A 19,296-nucleotide genomic window follows, 5' to 3' on the forward strand; every position below is an offset into this window, starting at 1 on the left:
AAAAAGGATCGAAGCATGCCGCAAACAAACTCGGCCTAACGCAACAACAACAACAGCTCTCTCTCTCTTTCTCTCTCTCTAAAAACCTGTATAATATATGACCATCCACAAATCCGAGCATGAATATCCTGTTTTTTCTTTTCCAAAATAACGAGCATTCCTACCCTTTGCCCCTACTCCCAAAGTTCGCAACATCCTGTCCTCCCAATCCAACCGTAGATGGAAAATATTACTAAAAGAAACTATCCCGTAAAGACTGACTCGGCAGCGAAGAAGAATGGAAGGAGAAGAACATGTCAAGAAATCGACACGGGACCAGATGGCAGGCAAAAAGCAACCTTAACGATGGTCGAAAGCCCCTCTGATCTTCCCGTACAGCTCCGTGTCCAGGAAGTTGTAGTTGTGATCGAAGAAGCAGAAAGGCGCGCGCAGCAGCGTATCGGCCGTGGGGCGGTCCGACGGGTCGATGGTGAAGCAGTCGTACATGAAGGAGACGGCGGCGGGGCTGATGTTCTGCGACACGTCGTCGGGGATCGGCGGCGCCTGGTTGAGCGAGCCGAGCTTGTAGATGGCGCCGATGGCCTCCTCCTTGGACCACGGACGCCGGCCCGCGAACATCTCCAGCACCACGCAGCCCAGCGACCAGATGTCGACCTTGGCGCTGTAGCCCTGGCCCTGGCTGCGGATGACCTCGGGGGCCATCCAGAAGACGGATCCCTGCATGCTGTTGGTGATGTCGTTGCCGTAGATGTTGTCCGACTTCTTGGAGATGCCGAAGTCGGAGATCTTGCAGGTGCCGTCGAGGTCGAGCAGGATGTTGTCGGCCTTGAGATCGCGGTGGAGAATGCCCTCGCGGTGAAGATAAGCAAGACCGCTGAGCGTTTGGCGTGTGAGCGAAGAGACGACGGCCTCCTCGAACTTGCCGTGCTTGCGCAGACAGCTGCCAATACTGCCACCGGGAATATATTCCAGGAAGATGGAAATGGAGGAATCTTGGCGCTCGCAACCCAGGTACTGCACAATGTTCGGGTGATCCAGATGCTGCATCGTGTCGATCTCAACATCGAGAGCCTTCACCAGCTCCTTCATCCGCTCCTTGTCCTCATTGGGCTTCACCTCGACTTGTTTGACAGCAATCAGCTCTCCAGTCGTCATGTTCATACCGAGGTACACCTTGCCAAACGTTCCTTTGCCAATCAGTTGACCCTTCATCCATTTGAAGGTTGGCTGGCGCTGTGGATGGTTCGTGGGCTGGCTATCTTGAATGGTATCCAGTGTGATCATGCGGCTTCCACGAGGCGGCCGGACCTGCTCAATTCTGGCACCAAACATCTTGGTACTCTTTCTGCGGACGATGTCGCCAGACTTCAGCGTATTGACCCGCGAGGGTGCGGCTCTCTTCTCCATGGACTGGTATTGCGACTTGACCGTTTCACGGATAGACTTGGTGCGGCTGAGACCTCCAGCCTTCCTCATGTTCCTGTGTGCCATTGACATGACCGTGTCGCCGCGCTGCAAGCTTGAGACGTTCTCAGGGCGCAACGTGCCCTCGTCTTCGGGGGCAGCCATAGGGGTGGGCACACGACTCGGCTCTTGGGACGCCACAAGCCCCCTCTTCTCCTCTGTCGAGGGCGACGCTGGTGAACCAGGCGTCTCCTCATCCATAATCGGCTGATCCAGGTTGACGTTCGGGAAGAATTCGTCGAGGTGCTCCACGAGGGCCTCGGGGGGAGGACGGTTGGCCCAGATATCGCTGGCGAAGGATTCCCGCCTGTTGAAAGCTTTGCCCTCCTCGGGCGAGTCAAGAGACCACGGCCCTGAGCCCCCGGCGTGGGGGATGAATCGTTCAATACTCCGGCTTCTGTCCTTCATCTCCTCGTGATCGCTGTGCGTTCGTTCTGGCGATTGGATGCGTACTTTGGACGGCGTCCTGATGGCCATGGGAGGGCGCTCGATTGGTTCGTCGTTCAGGGTGGGTGAGCTACTTGCGGTGCGCGGCGGGGTCTTGTGGGTCAGCGGGATCGCGAAAAGGCCATCGTCCGAATCGTCATCTGAATCGTCAGCGGCAGCAGCAGGTGATTGAGAAAACTCGACAGGATCCTCCTTGAAATCCAAGTTCGGACCGTACGACCGCGTCGACATCATTCGGTGGAGGTCGGTTTCGTTCGGGCCGGCCGTGCTCGGGCTAACGTCTGGTGAGTTGTTCGACGCGTCTTCAAGCTGCTTGAGTTTCGAGATGGCGGCGTTCTGGGGCATTTCTAACGATAACGACGGCTTCTCCGGGGACGTGCGATCTTGAGCGGCTTGTACATAGTCAGGAATCACGAACGGAACTTTGCCTTTGCTCATTGTTATGTCGCCTGGACTGCGAGGGGACCCACCTGGACTTCCACTACGAGGCGCAGTATGACTGAAATCGACCATTGCCATAGATCTCGGAGGTTTACCATCTTTATCCGTGGGCGTGAGGAATGAAGGCGACGCGCCGAGGGTGGGGCTAGGCTTGGGGTGGCGGCGCGACGGGGCGCCAACCATACCGCCAATCTTGCCCACTCCCAGAAGCGCAGCACCAATGCCCATCGAAACAAGCGGCGTCTCCGGGATAGCTAAGCGGCGAGAGTGTTTTTCGGTGTCAGAGCCGGGGTGCTCGCCAGAGCCCCTCTTGCTTGATGATTCGTCTTCTGGCCACGAGTCTCGTCCCTTGCCCTCTCGCTTGCTGAGCGAGTTCGCCTTGATGAGCGTCTCCGTCTCAACCTTGGGTGCAGGAGGGGGCTCGCGGAGCGGCACAAGCTGCTTGGGTCTGCCGCGCTCGAAGCCGTCCGGTCTCCGGCCATCTTCGTATGGGGAATCGCGGCGCTCGTCAAAGTCGATCACTTCCTTCCGAATGTAACCCAACGCACTCGGCGGGTCGATGGGCGAGGCTTCCTTCGCAATCTGTCTTCTCCTCTTGTCGAGATACTCCTTCTGCTTCTTGGCCGTCTCGCGCCGATGAGCCTCGGCCGCGGCTTCGAGAATATCCCGTCGCTCTTGTTCTGAAAGATTGTTGTTTCCGGAATCCCACTGGGGATCCGATTTCGGCACCACTGCCGGAACCTCTTCGCTCTTCGAGATATGGGGAAGGTGCTTGTTGTCCCGCCATTGCGCAGGAACCAATGTTGAATCGCTGGACCTCGGAGACTCGACGTGGTGGTTTCCTGCCATACTGAGCCGTGCCAGGGTATCGGGATGAAGCGCGTTTCCAGTGATTGACATGCGGCCGTAAGGCGAGGTGCCACTCACTCCAAGCCCAATGGCCGAGGGACCAGCCGGCGGGAGTGGCACGTTGACGTAGACCTTGAGCGTTCCTGAACTGTCGGCAATCCGGCGGGCTTGCATGAGAAGAGCGTCGGAAAGCGCTTCGTCGTGCTCCGTCTGGCCAGGCGATGTTAGGTGAAGGGTGGCGTCCTTGCTATTTTGTATTGAGAGGTTCCAGCAGATGTGCTCCCGCAGTTTGGCGGCAGAGTCGATGCCAGTGACATCGACAAGCCTGTAGTTCCAGCCATCGGGTGTTACGAAAAAGAATCTTCTGGGCTCCACCATCCTAGGCTCCGACTCTCTCGTAGGAGCTCGAGGGCGCATGCCGTGGGTTGTGTCCGAGTCATTCTGTGCAGACCGTCTGGATGGCGGACGCTCGTTCAACGAGGTGTCGCTGGAATTTAAACTCGTTCCCCTGTAGGGCGCGTTCGGCGGTAGGTGACGCATGCCTGTGTTGGGGCTGGTAGGCGACTCAAGACTGAACTCGTCCGGCGATGGGTGGCTGTCGTCCTTCCTCTTCTTCCCAGGCAAGCGCAAGTTGGAGAGGAAGCTTTTATGCTCCTTAGCACTCCTTTCGGGATCCTGGCTGTAATGACGACCTGTGGCATCCACGGGACGGGCGCCTTCAATGCCGTTGCGCCTCCCTTCTAGTTTCCCCGAAAGTGGATTGGACACTGGATATGGACCATAGGCGGCAAGGCTCGAGACAGTTGACTCAGACGAGTTGGCGCGGTCATGGCCGCCGTAATATCTACTTTTCTGCTGCGCGGACTGACCCACAGCGAGACTTGCGGCGCCCAGCCCTGGACTGTGCTGTGGGCTCGCGGACCTTGGGCCGCCGTAATCACCAGATGCGTTCGGGCTGTGTCTTTTAGATGACGTGCCATCTCCCAGCTGTCTCAAGATCTTCTCCGTGTACACACTCCTATTCGACGTTTCTGACACGTGATCGGGCTGACTCAGTGACGGGACCGTGAAATTGCGCTGGGTCGAGATGCGTCTCGGATTGTTTGTCGCAGGAGAATGAAACCCACCTAACTGCCCGTGCTTTCCGGGACTCTCCACGTCGGCGCTGGCTGTCGGAGGGTTGGAACGGTCGAATTCAGCCGACTGGTTGAGGTTCGGAGAGTTCTCCATGGTGCCGTCTGTCCCAGCGGACACGGTGGTTGGCCCAAACGTCCTGGAGGCACGCCTGTTTGGAAGCCTTGCGCTCGATGGGTGCCCTCCGTTGTCCACGATGGTCTTGACCAGCCGGCGTAACCGTTTGCCTTCGTCACGGTCCCGAGACAGCTCCCAATTGGTTCCACTCGCCTTGCTAATTTCAGCCAGCTTCGGAAAAATTGTTTGATGCATCATAGCCACGTTTCCCTTGGGACCGTGCCCTCTGCCCAAGTCCAGAAATGCGGATCCGTGCAGATCCAGCTGCTTGAAAGTCTCCTGCCAGTCATTGGAGAAACCGTTTGTGGCAAGCCAGATGAGCACGCGGTCCAAAGGCCATTGCCACGCAGGGTCGGACGGAGAAAGAGGGACGTCGACCGGATTTCCTTCACCGTGCAGCGACTGGCGGTGGACGGGCGGTTGGTGGTACTGGCCATTTTGATAATTTGTAGTGCTGAGCTCTTCCGGTGGCGTAGGCAGCGCGGCGCTTGGGGTTCCTCTCGAGCCATTGTCCGTCGGTTGGCCCAGATCTTGCGCGTATGGATAGTAGTAATTGTTGGAGTAGTCGGACTGCGTGTGGAGCGGCGGGATCCCAACACCCGGACCAAAGGATTCACCAAAGGGAATGTACGTTGCCGACGTCAACGGCTGGCCTTCTGGAGGAAGCTGATTGCTTAAATAATTTTGCTGCTGCTGCTGTTGTTGTTGCTGCTGCTGCTGGTACGCATTGTAGGCATTCGGGTTGTATGTAGGATGTGGCGCCGCGTTATTTGGTGGCGGCGGATAATTCGACCTGTTCCAGTATGTGGTTGGCGGCCCTCCCGGCGGCGGGCCCGGCAGAGCGTATCCGCCGTGGGCACCGCTTGTCGCAGGGCGCGGCGGCGGCGGCGGTAATGTCATGCCATGGGAGGTGGAGGGCTGGCCAGGCGGTGGGGGAGGCGGTATGTATTGCTGCCGTGAGCTGTGCATGGCTGGAGGATTGGAGCGGGGGGGCCGCTTGAGCCGTCCGGAGCACTTGCGGCGAGGGTCAGAGTACAAACAGCTGTGCGCGCGCTGCAAGCGATGGGCGCTGCCAGCGTCTTCTCTTTGTGCGCGCGTCTCCGACAGGGCTGCGGCGGGGTCGGGGCTCGCGCAAGCTCTTTGGACCGGGAGCGCGTGCAATTGAAATCGTCTTTTATGTATCTGGTTGCGTCTAGCTCATGAACCGGTCATGAGAAAATCGTAAAGGCTCCTATAGGGGGGAGGAGCGCTTTTGCGGACAACGGCCACAGCATCGAGGTGCGTCGATCCAAGCGCCGTATTTCCGAGTCGCGGGCGACAGGGCAGCGCGCGTTGGTTGGGCGCGGAGAGGCGCAGGTGTTGACCTGGCGGCAGTGCGCGTAGGCAGCTCAGCGGGCGCGCATGTGACGTCGAGGGCGAGCGGCGCAATTGTGCGATGCGGTCGAGAGAGGCGCGGGGGGCTGCGGTCGTGGGCCTGGGGGTCTCGGGCGCGGTCGCGGGCTGGCGGGCTCACAGGCTCGGTGTCTGGGAGCTGTGGGCGCAGTCGGGGGTTTCGCTGATACGAGCCTCAGGCGGCGGGCGTGAGGGGCGGAGATGAGGGTCGCTTTAGCACAACAGCCGGCTCGAGGGGGCGGTCGCCGGCGAGAGGCGCGCGAGGAGAGGCTTGGAGCGGCGGCGAAGGTGCGCGAATTGTCGGGCTGGGGTGGTCAGACGTGGCAGCGCGCAGCTCGAGTGCACAATCGCTGCCCCCAGCTGAGGCAGAGACCAGCCCAGTCGCGCGCTGCCGAAGGTTGCCTTAGCGCATCGACTTTCCCGACGGGCCCCAGCCCAGCCTTACTCGCGCCCCGGCGTCGCTCACTGCCGACTCCTCTCCACGACCCCGACCGCGCACCGCAACGAGTCCTCGGCGCCTGCGCCCATGCCCGACCGACTGCCGCGCGCCGCTCGACGTCTCCAACCCGTCCATGGCTGAGCCGCAGCCCGCGGAGCCGCAGCCCGCGCCCGCAGAGCCCGACAGCGACAGCCCGCGTCCAAGCTCGAGCCACGGCGGAGACGGCGAGCCCGAGGCCACCACCGCCGCCAAAGACTTCGACCCCCGTGCTCCCGACGACCCTGTGCAGGACCAGGACGACGCACCGCAGGCCCCGTCGCGCGAGAGCACCCCGCCGCCGCTGCCCCCGCGCCCGCGCAACCTGGCCGCGAAGGCGTCGACCGACTCGTTCCGCTTCAGCGCCAGCGCCAACGGCTCGCCCCGCCCGCAGCTGCAGTCCAAGGCCACCACCGCCCTGTCCATCCATGATGTGCAGTCCTACAGCGACACGTTGCGTGATGTCATCGCCTCGCCCGCCTCGCGCCGCTTCAGCTTCAACAGCCCCCGCGTCGGCCCCAGCGCCAGCGCCAGCGAGGCCGGCGATGCCACGAGCGTGAAGAGCTATGTGCCGACGCTGGAGACGGGCGTCGATGTAGAGAGCATGCTCGGAGAGGTCATTCCCGAGCACGAAAGCTCGGTGTGGAGGTCGCTGGGGGGTGCTTTTCCCAATGTAGACAATGAGGCGGCCCTGTTTCCGGACGATGCGTCGTTCCGGATGGCCTTCGAACGCGAGTTTGACGAGCTGGAGGAGTTCAGGGCAGACGGTTCAAACGAAGGTCAGGCGGTCCTCCCGCTCCAGAAGAAGCTCGCTGATGGTCCTGCTGCGTGCAGAGGTTTTGACGTATCAATGGAGATCCAAATTGAAGCACTACCTAATTCTGTCGTCCGCCGGCAAGCCCATATACAGCCGACACGGTGACGACCAGCTCATCGCGAACACAATCGGCGTTGTCCAGACCATCATTTCCTTCTACCAAGATGCCGATAACGTGCTCAAGGGATTCACTGCGGGCGGCGTGCGTTTCGTCGTGCTGTCCAAGGGCCCGCTGAATCTGGTTGCCATCAGCAAGCTTGGTGAAAGTGACGGACAGCTGCGGACGCAGCTGGAGTCGTTGTACATGCAGATCCTCTCAACCCTCACGCTGCCAAGTATGGAACGCATGTTCCGTGCCAGGGCATCCACAGACCTGCGGAGACCGTTGCAAGGCACCGAGACGCTCCTGTCAGCCCTCGCCGACGGCTTCACGCGAGGCTCGCCATCCACCCTTCTCTCTGCGCTTGAATGCTTGCGGTTGAGAAAATCGCACCGCAAAGTAATTGACAGTACGCTCCTGCAAATGCGCTCCCCCAACCTCCTGTACGGGCTGCTCGTCGCAGCCGGGCGCCTCGTTAGCGTGGTGCGGCCGAAGAAGCATTCCCTTCATCCCGGTGATCTCCAGCTCATCTTCAACATGCTCTTCGAAGCCGGCAGCGTGAAGGCTGCGGGGGGAGAGAACTGGATCCCCCTTTGTCTGCCCGGCTTTAACAACACTGGCTACCTTTACATGTACGTCAGCTTTATAAACGTCAACGAGAACAACCTGGACCCCGCCGCCGAGCGGCCGTCGACCTCATCCGCACAGGAGAGCGAGGTCGCAATACTCCTAATTAGTGCGAACAAGGAGAGCTTCTTCGAAATGCGAGAGATGAGAGACCAGCTGGTCAACGTGCGTTCCTTGCCACCAGTCTAAGCATTCAGTCCAACTGACCTTGCATGCAGCAACTCGAGAAGAACGGCAGCCTCCAGGCCATCCGGACAGCCGTCAATCGAGGCCGTCTCTCGTGCACAGACATCGTGCCGGGCACTGTTCTCCGACACTTCATCTACAAGTCTCGTGGCAACGTGCAATTCACCATGCCGTCGTACGATCCACACTTTAAGACGGAGCTGGACCGTCGCCTGTAAGTGAGTGCGCTCGTATTTGACGACAGAGCCTGACGGACGACATCTAGACTCATAAGCCTCTATGCACAACTGCACTCGCACCTGCATACCCGGCCTACCCACCTCAAGATCCACCACAGCACAAGTACACATCACATCAGTCTCGCGTGGACGACACCACTCTTCGAACTGTACGCCATCGCACCGGGCACCACATCTCGCACGGCATTAGCACAGGCCGCCAATAAGGTCATCCAATGGGTGCGAAGAGAAGAAGAACGAGTCTTCATCATCGGAGGCGCCGTGTTTTGAAACCCAGACTAAGAACGTGTAATATACCAAGCAACAACGAGTGATTATTGATCCAGGTAACGGAAAGACTTCTTGTTTTTTGATGCTTTGCTGCTCGGTTACTTTTGAATGCAATCCACAACTTTTTCCACCGTCTGGCCCTACTACTACTACGGCATCCTCGCCTCGTTGAACGGCCCGTAGTCCGCCCATCTGTCGTCGACAAGCTCGGTCTGGATATCCTTGACGTAGTCGTTGTCCTGCGGGATCGGCGTGCCGGAAGACGTCGGCGGCGTCAAGGGCGAGGCGGGCGAGGTATCCGGCGCCGAGTACACCGACGAGCCCTGCGACGGGATCGTGCGGTCGTGCACCTTCCTCTTCCCCGGCTCCACGAGCGTCGCCCGGCCTCTGACCGCCAGCTCGTGGGCAGCGGCGATCTGCGCGGGGTTCGGTCGCGGAGTCAAGCTCCTCGCCGAAGGGGAGCGCAGGCTCGCGCCGAGCAGGCCGGCCGACAGCCTGTCTCCTCCGCTGCTACCACCACCACCATCTACATCCTTTGCACACGCCCCAGGCTCCACGTCCTTGGCCTCTTCTTCTCCTTCTCCTCCTCCTCCTCCTCCTCTCGCCGCCCCCCGATCCTTCTTCAGCTCCTCGACCCAAATCTCCGTCCTCTTCGCCTGATCACGCCCTGCACCATCATCCACCGACCGCTCCGGCCGCCGTGGCTGTGGCCGCTCCTCGCCCTCCTCCTCCTCCTTTCTATCCGCAACGCGATCACTCGCCACGACCAACAACCTCTTCCCCATCCGCCACTCCGACACCTCCCTCCTCGCCTCGTCCTCCTCGTCCTCGTCCTCGTCCTCGTCCTCCCTCTCCATCCCCTCCTCCTCGTCGCCGCGCGTCATCAGCACCCGCCCCGTCCCCCTGTCCACCCACTCCACCCGGCCGTCGGCGCCCTCGACCCGCTCGAAGTCGGGCATGGCGAAGTCGCCCAGCAGCTGGTAGTCGTCGCTCGGCGGCGGCAGCTCGGGCAGCATCGGGGGCGACGAGTCCCTCTTGTTGCTTCTGTCCCCGCCGCCGCCAACGACAGCAGCGGGAGACGGCGAGGGAGGAATAGGGGTATGCGCGGGCGTCGGCGCCGCCGCCTCGGCGCGTCGCTGCTGCTGCTGCCACCTCTCGTCGCTGTCGCTGCCGCCGCTGTTCGTCCTGTTGTTGACGTATGGCAGCGGCGGCAGCAGCAGTAGGTTCGGGCTGGACAGGCTCGTCAGGCCGGCCGGATACGACGAAGAGCCTTCATACGTCTCATGTCCATCCGGGTTGCGGGCGGCGCAGACGGGCGGCAGGCTGGCGCCCGACTCGGACGACGGCGTGCGCGAGGGCCCGCAGAGGGCGGTCGTCGAGGCGTTGGGGTTTTGGGTGGCGAACTTGTTGTTTCTTTTGTCTTTGCTGTTGTTGCTTTCGCCGCTGCCGCTGCTCGTCGTGGTTAGGAAGGACCGGTATCGCATGAGTTTGGCGGGCGTGGCGAGCAGGGTGCTGGCGCTGTCGGATTTCCTGCGGCCGAGGGTGGTGGTGGTGTTTCCCTTGGTGTTGGTGGTGGTGGTGGTGTCGAGGTGCATTGCGGCGTCGAGGGAGGAGCTGCGCTTGGGACCAGCACTGCTGCGGTGGATCTTCATCCGGCGAGCCAGGGCGTCGGCGGCGTTGGAGACGCTTCCTCTCCCGTTCTTCTTGCTGGCGGTAGCGGTGGTCGCGGCAGGGGCGGCGGCTGGAGCTTTTCCTTGGTCACTGTCGTTCTTCTTCGGCGCGGCCTGGGCCTGAAGGTTGTCAGCCGTGAGGCTGTTGGCGAAGACGCCGTCGAGCGTGTTTGGCTTCGTCTCGCCATCATCGTCGTCGTCGTCGTCGTTGCCCTCTGCCGCTGCTGCGCTGGGCGTCATGGCGAGCCCCGAGCCGCCCAGCCCGAGTCCCAGCCCCTTTCCGCCCACGAGCCCGGACAGCGACGACGACGTCTTGCGCCGCCGGCTCCCCCTGCCCGCCTCATCGACATTCGCAACCGCCCCGTCCGTCAGGTTCGTGCTGCTGGAGAACGAAATGTGGCCGCCGTTGCCGTTATTCGCACCGCCGCCGCCGGTCTTGCTCGCGCCGGCATCCGTCGACGGCGCAGCGGCAGTGATGCTCCCCCAACTGGTGGCCCTCCCCTTCCCATTGTTCTTCACCGCATTGCTCCTACCCAGCAGCAGCCCGCTCGCCGCGCTGCCCGGCCTGCTCGGCTGCTGCCCCCCAGCGTCCCCCTCTCCCCTCTCCTCCTCCTGCTGCCCGCCGGCCGTGGCGTCCACGGACGTGTTGGCAGTCGTAGCAGCACTAGCAGCACTGCCCGCGCTGAACCTCTTCCGCGCCTTCTGCCACGCCGCGCCCACCGTCGACGACGCCGACGACGACGCCGACCCCGACGGCTGATGACGGGCCGCGCCGCCGGTGGTGGCGTCGGCGACGGCGGCGGCGGCGTTGTCGTCACCACCACCGCTTCTCCCCTTCCCCTTGCTCGTCCCCGACGTCACGCTCAGCAGCCGGTCGCCCAGCAGCTTCCCCAGACTCCCCGCCGACGCCGTCCGCTTGATCGTTCGCGCGAAGCCGCCGCCACCACTGCTGCTGCTGCTCTCGGCACCGGCGGACACGTCCTCGGTCATCAACGGCAGATTCGTCGTCGACGCGTTGGTCGACGGCGAAGCGGTAGTGGTGGTAGTGGCGTTGCTGCCGACGGCAACGCTGCTGTCCTTCCTCGCCCAGGGTAGCTTGCTGCCGAGGCTGTTTCGGTCCCGCTTCTTGAGCGTCGCGGGTGCGTTGTTGTTGTTGTTGTTGTTGTTGATGTTGTTGCCGCCGCTCATCCTGAAGCCCGGATGGTCCGGGCTGGTGGCGTCGGGCATTTTGGTGCTGCTCTTGCGGCGGGAGTTGCCGTCGGTGGTGGCGGTGGCCGAGGAGGCGAAGGGGTTTGTGAGGCGGAAGCGGGAGAAGAGGTTGTGGTGGCTGTGATGGTGGTGGTGGTGATGGTTTTGGTGGTGCGATGATGATGATGATGATTGAGGAGGATGTGATGCGGGAGAATGGTCGGGGGAGGATCTGGTGGTGGGGCTGATGTCTGCCATTTTTGCTTCCTTTTTGCTTTCCACCCCTCCGTCTTTATGTGGTACAAGGTTCCCGTCGGTGGTGGGCTGCGTATGTATGTGCGATGGTATCCTTGCTCTCGTGTATCGCTGATCCCCGATGTCCGGACGGAGAATGCGCCTTTGTTTTTTTCCCTTTCCCTACCGGAGCTCGACCCGCGGCTGGCGCTGTCGATCCTGCAGAGGAGTAGAAGGAAGTAGACGATCCGATACGCAGGATCCGAGCGCGTGGCGTGGGATCAAGGTGAAGATGGCGTTCAGCCCTCCTTCAAGCTTCAATGCACGTCGCCCTTCTCTGCTGGCAACGCCTCCGAGCGGGGTACCGATGATTATACGCGTCTGCAGCCTGGCACGTCTTTCCAAATCCAGGGCGGCTCTTCCTCTTTTCCCCTCGCTAGCAGGCCGCTCCTTCCTGGCTCCGCCACGCCCACTCCACTCGACCACTCCACTCGTGTTGCGCGTTATGCGGGCAGCGTCGCGTCGACCCCTGTCAAACTCCTTCCCTCACGTCAGATCGTCAGACTTTGCGAACGGAGGGGGACCACGCCCGCCGCATCATCAATCATCGGTAATCGTCATCGCACGGGCGAATCCAAAGAGAATTGCAGTCACTCACCTCACGACCCCTGCAATCCCGAATGCGTCTGTCCAAGCCGAAACCTCCTGTCTCTCCGACAGGGCCCTCGCACAGCCAACCACGTGGTGGTCTGGTTCCCCGCTCTTTGCTTTGGTGCTTCTGCGACTGTCCTATCCTTTTCAACCGACGTTCATGGCAAAGAAGTGTAGACCGTGGCTCGACGACGTAATCAGTTACCACCAGCCAGTGGCAGTAGTCCGTGCTCTTTCCCACCGATGGGCGGAAACTCGGATGCCCCAGTGTGCGATCGAATGGGAATTGTCGAGAAAGTCGGTATTGCGCAAGGTAGGGCGTTCCTCGATGCCGTGTTTTCGTCGTCGTCGTCGTCGCGCAGCAATGAATGGGTGGTGATGATGATGAACAACAAGCACCTAAATGTCAAAATCTGTGGGGCAAATCCAATGTATAACCTTTTTTTTCCTTATCCTTTTCCTTTTGCCAGAGAAACAGTCGAAATGAAGCCGCGGGAAAAAAATGAGAAAATAATCCCAGAATGATGTGAAACAGGCCGGATCCGTACGTTGCGTTTGTATTTGATATATCTTTTAAGCTTTTTCTCCTGCACCGATCCGGTGGATTGGGATGCGATCTCACAGAGACCAACGAAAAAAGTCCAAGCTCCTCGCGGCAAAAAGTTAAGAAGAGACGGTAAAAAAAAAATGACAAGAAAGTTGTGGAACAGAAAGATCAGGCGACGGCGCTGATCAGAATGTAAAGATATAGAATGGACGGAAAGGCGTTGTTCGGCACGCGCAGCACATACATACATGCTCAAGAGCGAGACGAGTCCGAGAGCCCTTTAAGAGCGGCCGGCCTTGCGGTTGGCTCCATCACATGTCCTTATCGAGGGACCAAGAGCCTAGCGAAGCCGGTTGAAGCCGAGGGAGGAGGCGCAGCAGCAGGTAGGAAAAGCAGACGGCAAGCATTCAGCATACTGGGAGGAAGGCTACCATATCTTGACACGAAACGTTTTCATCAGGCCCTTCGAGCCTGGCAGTAGTACGAGATTCGGCGTGAGGAAAAGACCCGGAGCTAGAGAATGGGAAAAATGGAGCCCTGTGTAGGACGAAAAAGTGTGGTTGTCGCCAATCATGCCGTTGCGCGGAACCCGTCGCCGGAAACGGCTACGGCGCGAGCGACGGGACTGGTAAAAAGGTGAAACGGACGCGTTCCCGCAAGGTGCAGAAACCCAAGTCGGTGGAACGCAGGAAAGCAGTAGTCGAGAGTCATCCGCTCCAGGATCATGCGTCACGAACAACAAGCACAATCGGAGAACGATGTAAACAATCTTTCGATAATCTGCTGCTGCCATGATGCTAATATACACACCTATAAGGCCTGCTAAGCTCAAACATACTATACTACTGCATAAGCGGCGGGGACTTGCCCCTGATTGTCCCGCCCGCGCACTAGAGCTTCCTTGATCCTTCCCGCTGCTCGCAACCAAACATTCCTGCTGCATCCCCCGCACGCAGGAAAAAGAAAAGAAGAAAAAAGGGCCGCTACTACTGCTGTAAAACGTCTAGACCATGCGCCACATGCCAATAACTGCCCGTCCCTCCCGACGATTTCCCCGGAAAGGAAGACAGTGGTAGAATTAGCACACAACCAGCATGATCCATAAATAAAACCGTGTCGCATAGCCGGAAAGGGAAACCAGTCCCAGCCCAAAAACGTCTGGAATCAAGGCAAGGGGCGCTTGCGCTTGCGGAAGACGCCGGTCTTGTTTTGCCATGTGAAAATCCCTGATCTCTTCTTCCGGAAATGCTCGGATAGGCGGTAGTGGTGCTTAGCGAAATGGACGGCCGCAGGAAAACAAAAAGAGGGTGTGGCGAACAACCAGCAAGGTGCAGACCTTTCGCTGCCCGAGGACAGAAGCCGTTGTTGGGTGAGTCTCGTTGAACAGCTCAACCGACCAAACTTGACGGGAACACAGTCGGTGCAAGCCAATTATTGCAAGAGGTACGTCTAGGGAAGTGCTGGCTGGGTCATATTGACGTCCGAGTCTTGCAGCCACTCTCGGGCTTCATGTCTCTCCATCTTCTTCTTCGTCCCGAAGCTCTTGATGAACTCGCCACTGCGGAACCACATGCTCTTGATCCTATCGAAGAACCGCTTGGTCCGGAATTCAGACTTGGGCATGCCCGTTGCACCGTCGTAGGTCTGGAGGCTTCCGCCCGTAACCGTCGGCGAGTTCGCCGTGATGCCCGTTGTGCTTTCGGCCTCGGACGAGTTGCCTGCGGCGCGCTCAATGGTGCGAGGCTCCACGGCAGATTGTGCCCGAGACAAAGTCCCTGGAGGTCCGATCTTCGACCTCAGCCGAGTGAGACGCTTGCGGAAGGTGCCTCCGCGCCGCGTCTGCGAGCTGTCGTCCGAGAAGAAGCTCCGGACATCATCAAGGTTGAAGCGCGACGGTGGTGTTAGCCCACTCGTAGGGTAGCGGTCGCCCGGGTCGTGAGCAAATTCGTCCAAGGAGACGCTTGAGCGGATCGCCCCATCAAGCCCCATGGTGAGCCCCAGTTTCCGCGTGACGGAACCCATGACACTCCCACAGGGGCGGCTGCCTTTGCGGCTGTGCTTGAAAGTGTCATGAGTCTCGGTGCTATCCGGTGTGGTATTCTCCCTTTCGCCAGATGTCTTTTTGCGTTGGCCGTCCGTCGCTATCGAATACTCAGAAGAGGCTGGAGAGTGCTCCCTCAACCTCGAAGGCCGAGATCCAGTTGAGCGGCTCCGCACGTGTGCCTTCACTGGGAAGGTGATGTCGATCCCCGTGGTGCTCTCGTTCCAAGGGAACTTCATGTTCAAGTCCCACGGCTTCACTTCTTCGGGTGCTTTCGGAGCGTTCTGCTCATCCGCAGCGCCAGTCGTCGACTTTTCCCGGACATGAGCGGGTACCGGAGCCTCCAGCTCCGCCAAGGAAGGTTGGCTAACGCTGACATCAAGAGTCGTTGAGCTAGAGTCCTTTCTTTCCCTGGCACTCTTGAACGATTTGTTGCTGCTTTCTGTGTCCTTGATCTCTTCCACCCGTGGGCCTCGAATGTCCTTGTCGCTATGATTGCCATTGCACTGGTTCGTGAGTTCCTCGTAGACGTCATCATCGACAATCACCATAGTTGTCCTACCCGGCATTGCTCTCAAACGGCAAGAGGACCTCATGTTGTTCAAAAGACCAGGCCGATCTCCCAGATGGCGGATTTCCTGGACATCCGACTTGAGCTCCGGATCTTCGATTATCTTTTCCAGATCTTGTCCTTCTTTCACCTTTTCGTCCACTGCCTCAGAACTACTGTACCTCTTGAGTGACGGAAGAAGTTCAGAAAGACGCTGAGTCAAACCAGCTACCGATGGAATGGTTAGCCTGTCCACTTCGGTTATGAGTTCCTCGGGTGAGTAAGGTCTAGTCCTAGACAAAGTGGATGGCTTCGACATTATTGACATCGCATCGGATCGTGCTGGTTCCACAATGATGGGCGGATTGTCCTCAGTCCTCACAGTTCCCTTGAAACTTCCCTTCACACTTTCCTTTTCGGCCTTCATGTCGACAGCCTGCAATTCAACAGCAGCGGTTTCCGGCGTCTTCGGACGAAAGTCAGGACGATGACTGGTCTCGTCAAGACTGGCGAAGAAACTGCGGTACTTCTCCCTGATGGGACCGAGAGATACGTCTGGGTCAGGGTACTCAGGCTTCCATTCGACAGGTGCTCCATCCAGAGATAACGTGGAACGATCAACAAACACGTCGCCCAGATTGTCAACCAAGTCCATCTGACTAAAATGCATGGAAGGGATCAAACGAGTATCTGAAAGCGTTCCACGCTTTGGCGATTTGAAGACAGAGTTGTTCGAGGCTTTAAAAGATGACGCTCGTGCCAAGAAGAATGAATCGAGGGAAGTGCCTTGCGCAGACGCAGCAGAGCCTCGTGCCAGCGGGACCTTGAAGCTGGCCGATGCCCTCCTGTCAAGATCCGATGAGCTCGTGTCTTCGTCCAGAACACGCGAGAGCGGAACCCTGAAATTTGTCGAGAATCTGTTTGAAGACACCCGCGTAGAAGGCCGTTTGCTGAGATCCGAGCAGCTTTCCTCGCAGGATTCTTCCTTGACGTCGGACAACTGGCTTGGATATCTCGGAGTGCTGGACAGCCTCAAGTCCTGCACAATCGGGTTGCTGACGGCAGCACTCGGATGCTGAGGTGGATATTCCTCGTTCGGCTCGAATGACTGCGGCGCGGTCTTTTTAACGGGCCAGACCAGATGCGTGGTGGTGTTCGCGCTTTCGCGTGAACTATAGGATCGAGCTGGAACGGAGTGTGTACTTGTGGACTGCACTGTTGCGCTTCCCGGGGTAGAATCGTCCGTCGTGAAGGTGATAGGAGTAGCCGCCGGCGTTTGAAACACCGGTGCTAGTTCTTCTTGCTGAGCCTTGAGCTGCACCGGGGTTGTCACCATGGGTGGCTCTTTCGGAACTGAAAGGCGCGAGCTGGCTGCCAACGGCAGCAGAGTTGAATCAAAAGCTGCTTTGGGAAATCCGAGAAGGTCTGACCCAGGTGAACTTGTAGTGAGGATGGGAGCGGAGATTCTCGCCTTGATATCCACAGATGATTGCTTTGGTGTCAAAAACATAGACTTGGCCCTTGCTGACACAGATGCAGGGCTGAGGCTCTTTAACAGCGAACCGGGACTTCCAATGGACTTGTCTGATGATTGCGCCGTCTCGTGCGTAGGATCGCTTGGAATCTCCAACTTCACCTGCGGCTCCGTATCTGTCGCATCCTCGATAGAAAGAGTATCCGGGGATCCAGCCGAGCCTTGAGCAATCGAGACTGAGAACCGAGTTGGTATGCTGACCTTTGACCCCATGCCCGACTCTTCGTCACCCGTATCCGGGCCAACACTCTGGCGCGTATCATCTTGCGTATCGTCCTCCACCGATGCATCTGTTTCCGGTGCCTCTTGAGCTGAGGACATAGAGCCAGTAGATGAAGACGACTTGCTCCGCATTGGACTTGGTGTAGGACTTGGAGATCTGCTCATCTTTCTTTCAACCTTGGCGTCCATTTCCATCGGGACCTTTCTCTCCAAGGTCAGATCGGTAGACTCGTTTGCCGTAGACGAAGGTTCGATGACAGAAAGAATCATCTCTCGGGTAATCCTCCTAGGAATTGGAGACGGCATTGCAGATGCCGGCAGCTCCACAGGTTCTGGCTCAGGAAACGCAACAGGGGAACCTTCGAGCTCGGCTACATCTGGGAGATGATCGGGGCTAGGGGTATGTGGATCGTAAGACATCTGCGGAGGCTGACCAGCATCCCCATTTTCTCCAAGAATAGACCTCATGTGGTTCACGAAACCACCAGGAGAATCTTTGGCCCTTGGAGCGACCGGTGGCTCTTTCTGAATGCTTTCAAAATGCTCACTATAGTCGTAGTACTCCAAAGCCTGCTCAGTCTCAACTTCACCGGTGCTGTTGAGAACGTCTGCCTCAGTGAGAGGCGAAGCAGCCTGATGGAACATGACTTCGGTAGAGTGGCTAACTCTTGGGGTTTGGGGCCCCAAGGAGGGCGGCCCTGACGATGGAGCATCGGAGTCGGTGCCATTCGTCAGCGAAGTCATGGACCTTCTGGGCACCGGCCTCAGCATCGGGGTGGATCCATTCAGGCCCGTCGGGCGACGCATTGCCATTTCGGACGTCATGTAGGGGTTCTGTGAGAAATTCGACGTCGATCTGTTGAGCTGGCTGTAGTAGAGAAGTTGCTCCATCTCGTGCGGAGGCAAAGACGAGACGGTATATGCTGAGCTCTGGGCAGATCTGTGGAAGCCTGGCGGGAACGGTGGAGCAGCCATCTCGTGAGGCAGCATGGGCGACACGGGCGATGTTCTGATTCTTGTCATGGACGATTGGCCATGATATCTCCTCGGCGGACCGCTAGTGACATCGCTCATCGCAGGAGAGGGAGAGCGATAGCCCGGACGCTTGAGGCGAGTGGGATATCGATATGGGGAACGAGGTCTCTGAACAGGCTCCGGGTGCCTGAGGCTGGCAAACGACCGCGGCGCGGACAGCTTCTGGGGTGGGACATAGTGGTTTGTCAGGGAGTATGAACGCACTTCCTTGGAGAGGCGGGCCGGAGGGACAAGAGGCGAGGTGCCCGGCAGGTTCATCATCGTGGGCGATACTGTATCTGGCACGAACTGAGGAACGTTAAGGCTGCTGGTAATGGACCTGCGAGGGACCGAAGAGGTCGAGGGGCGAGATCGATGCTTGCTGGAAATGCCGTTCGTAGTCTGCGTCTGGTTGGAGCCGATGGACATGTGCGAGCTGTGGTGGTAGTTGCTGCGTCGGCGATGGGCGGGCCGCGAGACCTGGGACGCCCTCGCAGCCTTCTTGAACGACGAGCCGCTCGGAACCCCGCTAGACAGGCTGCCGATGTCCCCGAGCTCAGTCGAGGTTCGTAGCATGTTCATGACGCCGGAGGAGAGCATGTCGGACTGTGGCTGGGTCGACCTCCGCGTGCCTCTCGAGCCAGACGACATGTTGGAGGCACGGCTCAGCCGGCCGCTGACATTGGGGTCCAGCTCCGTGAGCGGCATTGTGGCCAAGGAAGCCGAGGTATCCAAACCGATGCCAAAGAAGCCTCGACGACGCGAGGCGGGAACGCGATGCAACGAGAGAGAGAGAGATGAGGGGTGGAGTGACAGGAAGACGAAGGAAACCAAGCAGGACGCAACAGCGCGCTGAAGCAGACGCTGGGTGCAAAGAGCAAGTGCCATGCGTGGCCTCTTCACGTTGCGGGCCGGCAGGGACGATTAAACGGGAAGGCTCAGCACGGAGCGAACAAGGCAAGAGGGAACGGCAACAACCTCTCCTCGCGCGCGGGAAGCACATGGAATTACAGAAACCCAATTTCGACGCATTCGAACTTATGATGCGTTCCAGTCCCTTTTCAGACCCAAGCTGATGCAATGCAAT

At 59.1% G+C, this 19,296-nt stretch overlaps 4 protein-coding genes across 4 annotated transcripts; 1 reads left to right on the forward strand and 3 right to left on the reverse strand.

Annotated features, from left to right (window-relative positions):
- Positions 1-339: 339 nt before the first annotated feature.
- BCK1 (mitogen-activated protein kinase kinase kinase) lies at positions 340-5,180 on the reverse strand (the record flags this gene model as incomplete). The annotated part of the gene is made up of 2 exons (XM_066777243.1): positions 340-5,108; positions 5,177-5,180. 2 exons carry the CDS (start codon positions 5,178-5,180, stop codon positions 340-342), a joined length of 4,773 nt encoding a protein of 1,590 aa, XP_066633085.1.
- Positions 5,181-6,416: 1,236 nt separating this feature from the next.
- MON1 (Vacuolar fusion protein mon1) lies at positions 6,417-8,558 on the forward strand (the record flags this gene model as incomplete). The annotated part of the gene is given in 4 exon segments (XM_066777244.1): positions 6,417-7,137; positions 7,154-8,028; positions 8,082-8,263; positions 8,315-8,558. The coding sequence occupies 4 exon segments, from the start codon at positions 6,417-6,419 to the stop codon at positions 8,556-8,558; spliced, it is 2,022 nt and encodes a 673-aa protein (XP_066633086.1).
- A 149-nt stretch (positions 8,559-8,707) lies between these two features.
- On the reverse strand, positions 8,708-11,416 carry SLS55_005803 (uncharacterized protein; the record flags this gene model as incomplete). Its single annotated transcript, XM_066777245.1, has 1 exon — positions 8,708-11,416. One exon carries the CDS (start codon positions 11,414-11,416, stop codon positions 8,708-8,710), a length of 2,709 nt encoding a protein of 902 aa, XP_066633087.1.
- Positions 11,417-14,297: 2,881 nt separating this feature from the next.
- SLS55_005804 (uncharacterized protein) lies at positions 14,298-18,917 on the reverse strand (the record flags this gene model as incomplete). The annotated part of the gene is made up of 1 exon (XM_066777246.1): positions 14,298-18,917. The coding sequence occupies one exon, from the start codon at positions 18,915-18,917 to the stop codon at positions 14,298-14,300; it is 4,620 nt and encodes a 1,539-aa protein (XP_066633088.1).
- Positions 18,918-19,296: the final 379 nt, after the last annotated feature.

This window comes from Diplodia seriata (assembly GCF_021436955.1).
Source record: "Diplodia seriata strain FDS-637 chromosome Unknown scaffold_5, whole genome shotgun sequence".
NCBI classification, from domain to species: Eukaryota; Fungi; Ascomycota; class Dothideomycetes; order Botryosphaeriales; family Botryosphaeriaceae; genus Diplodia; species Diplodia seriata.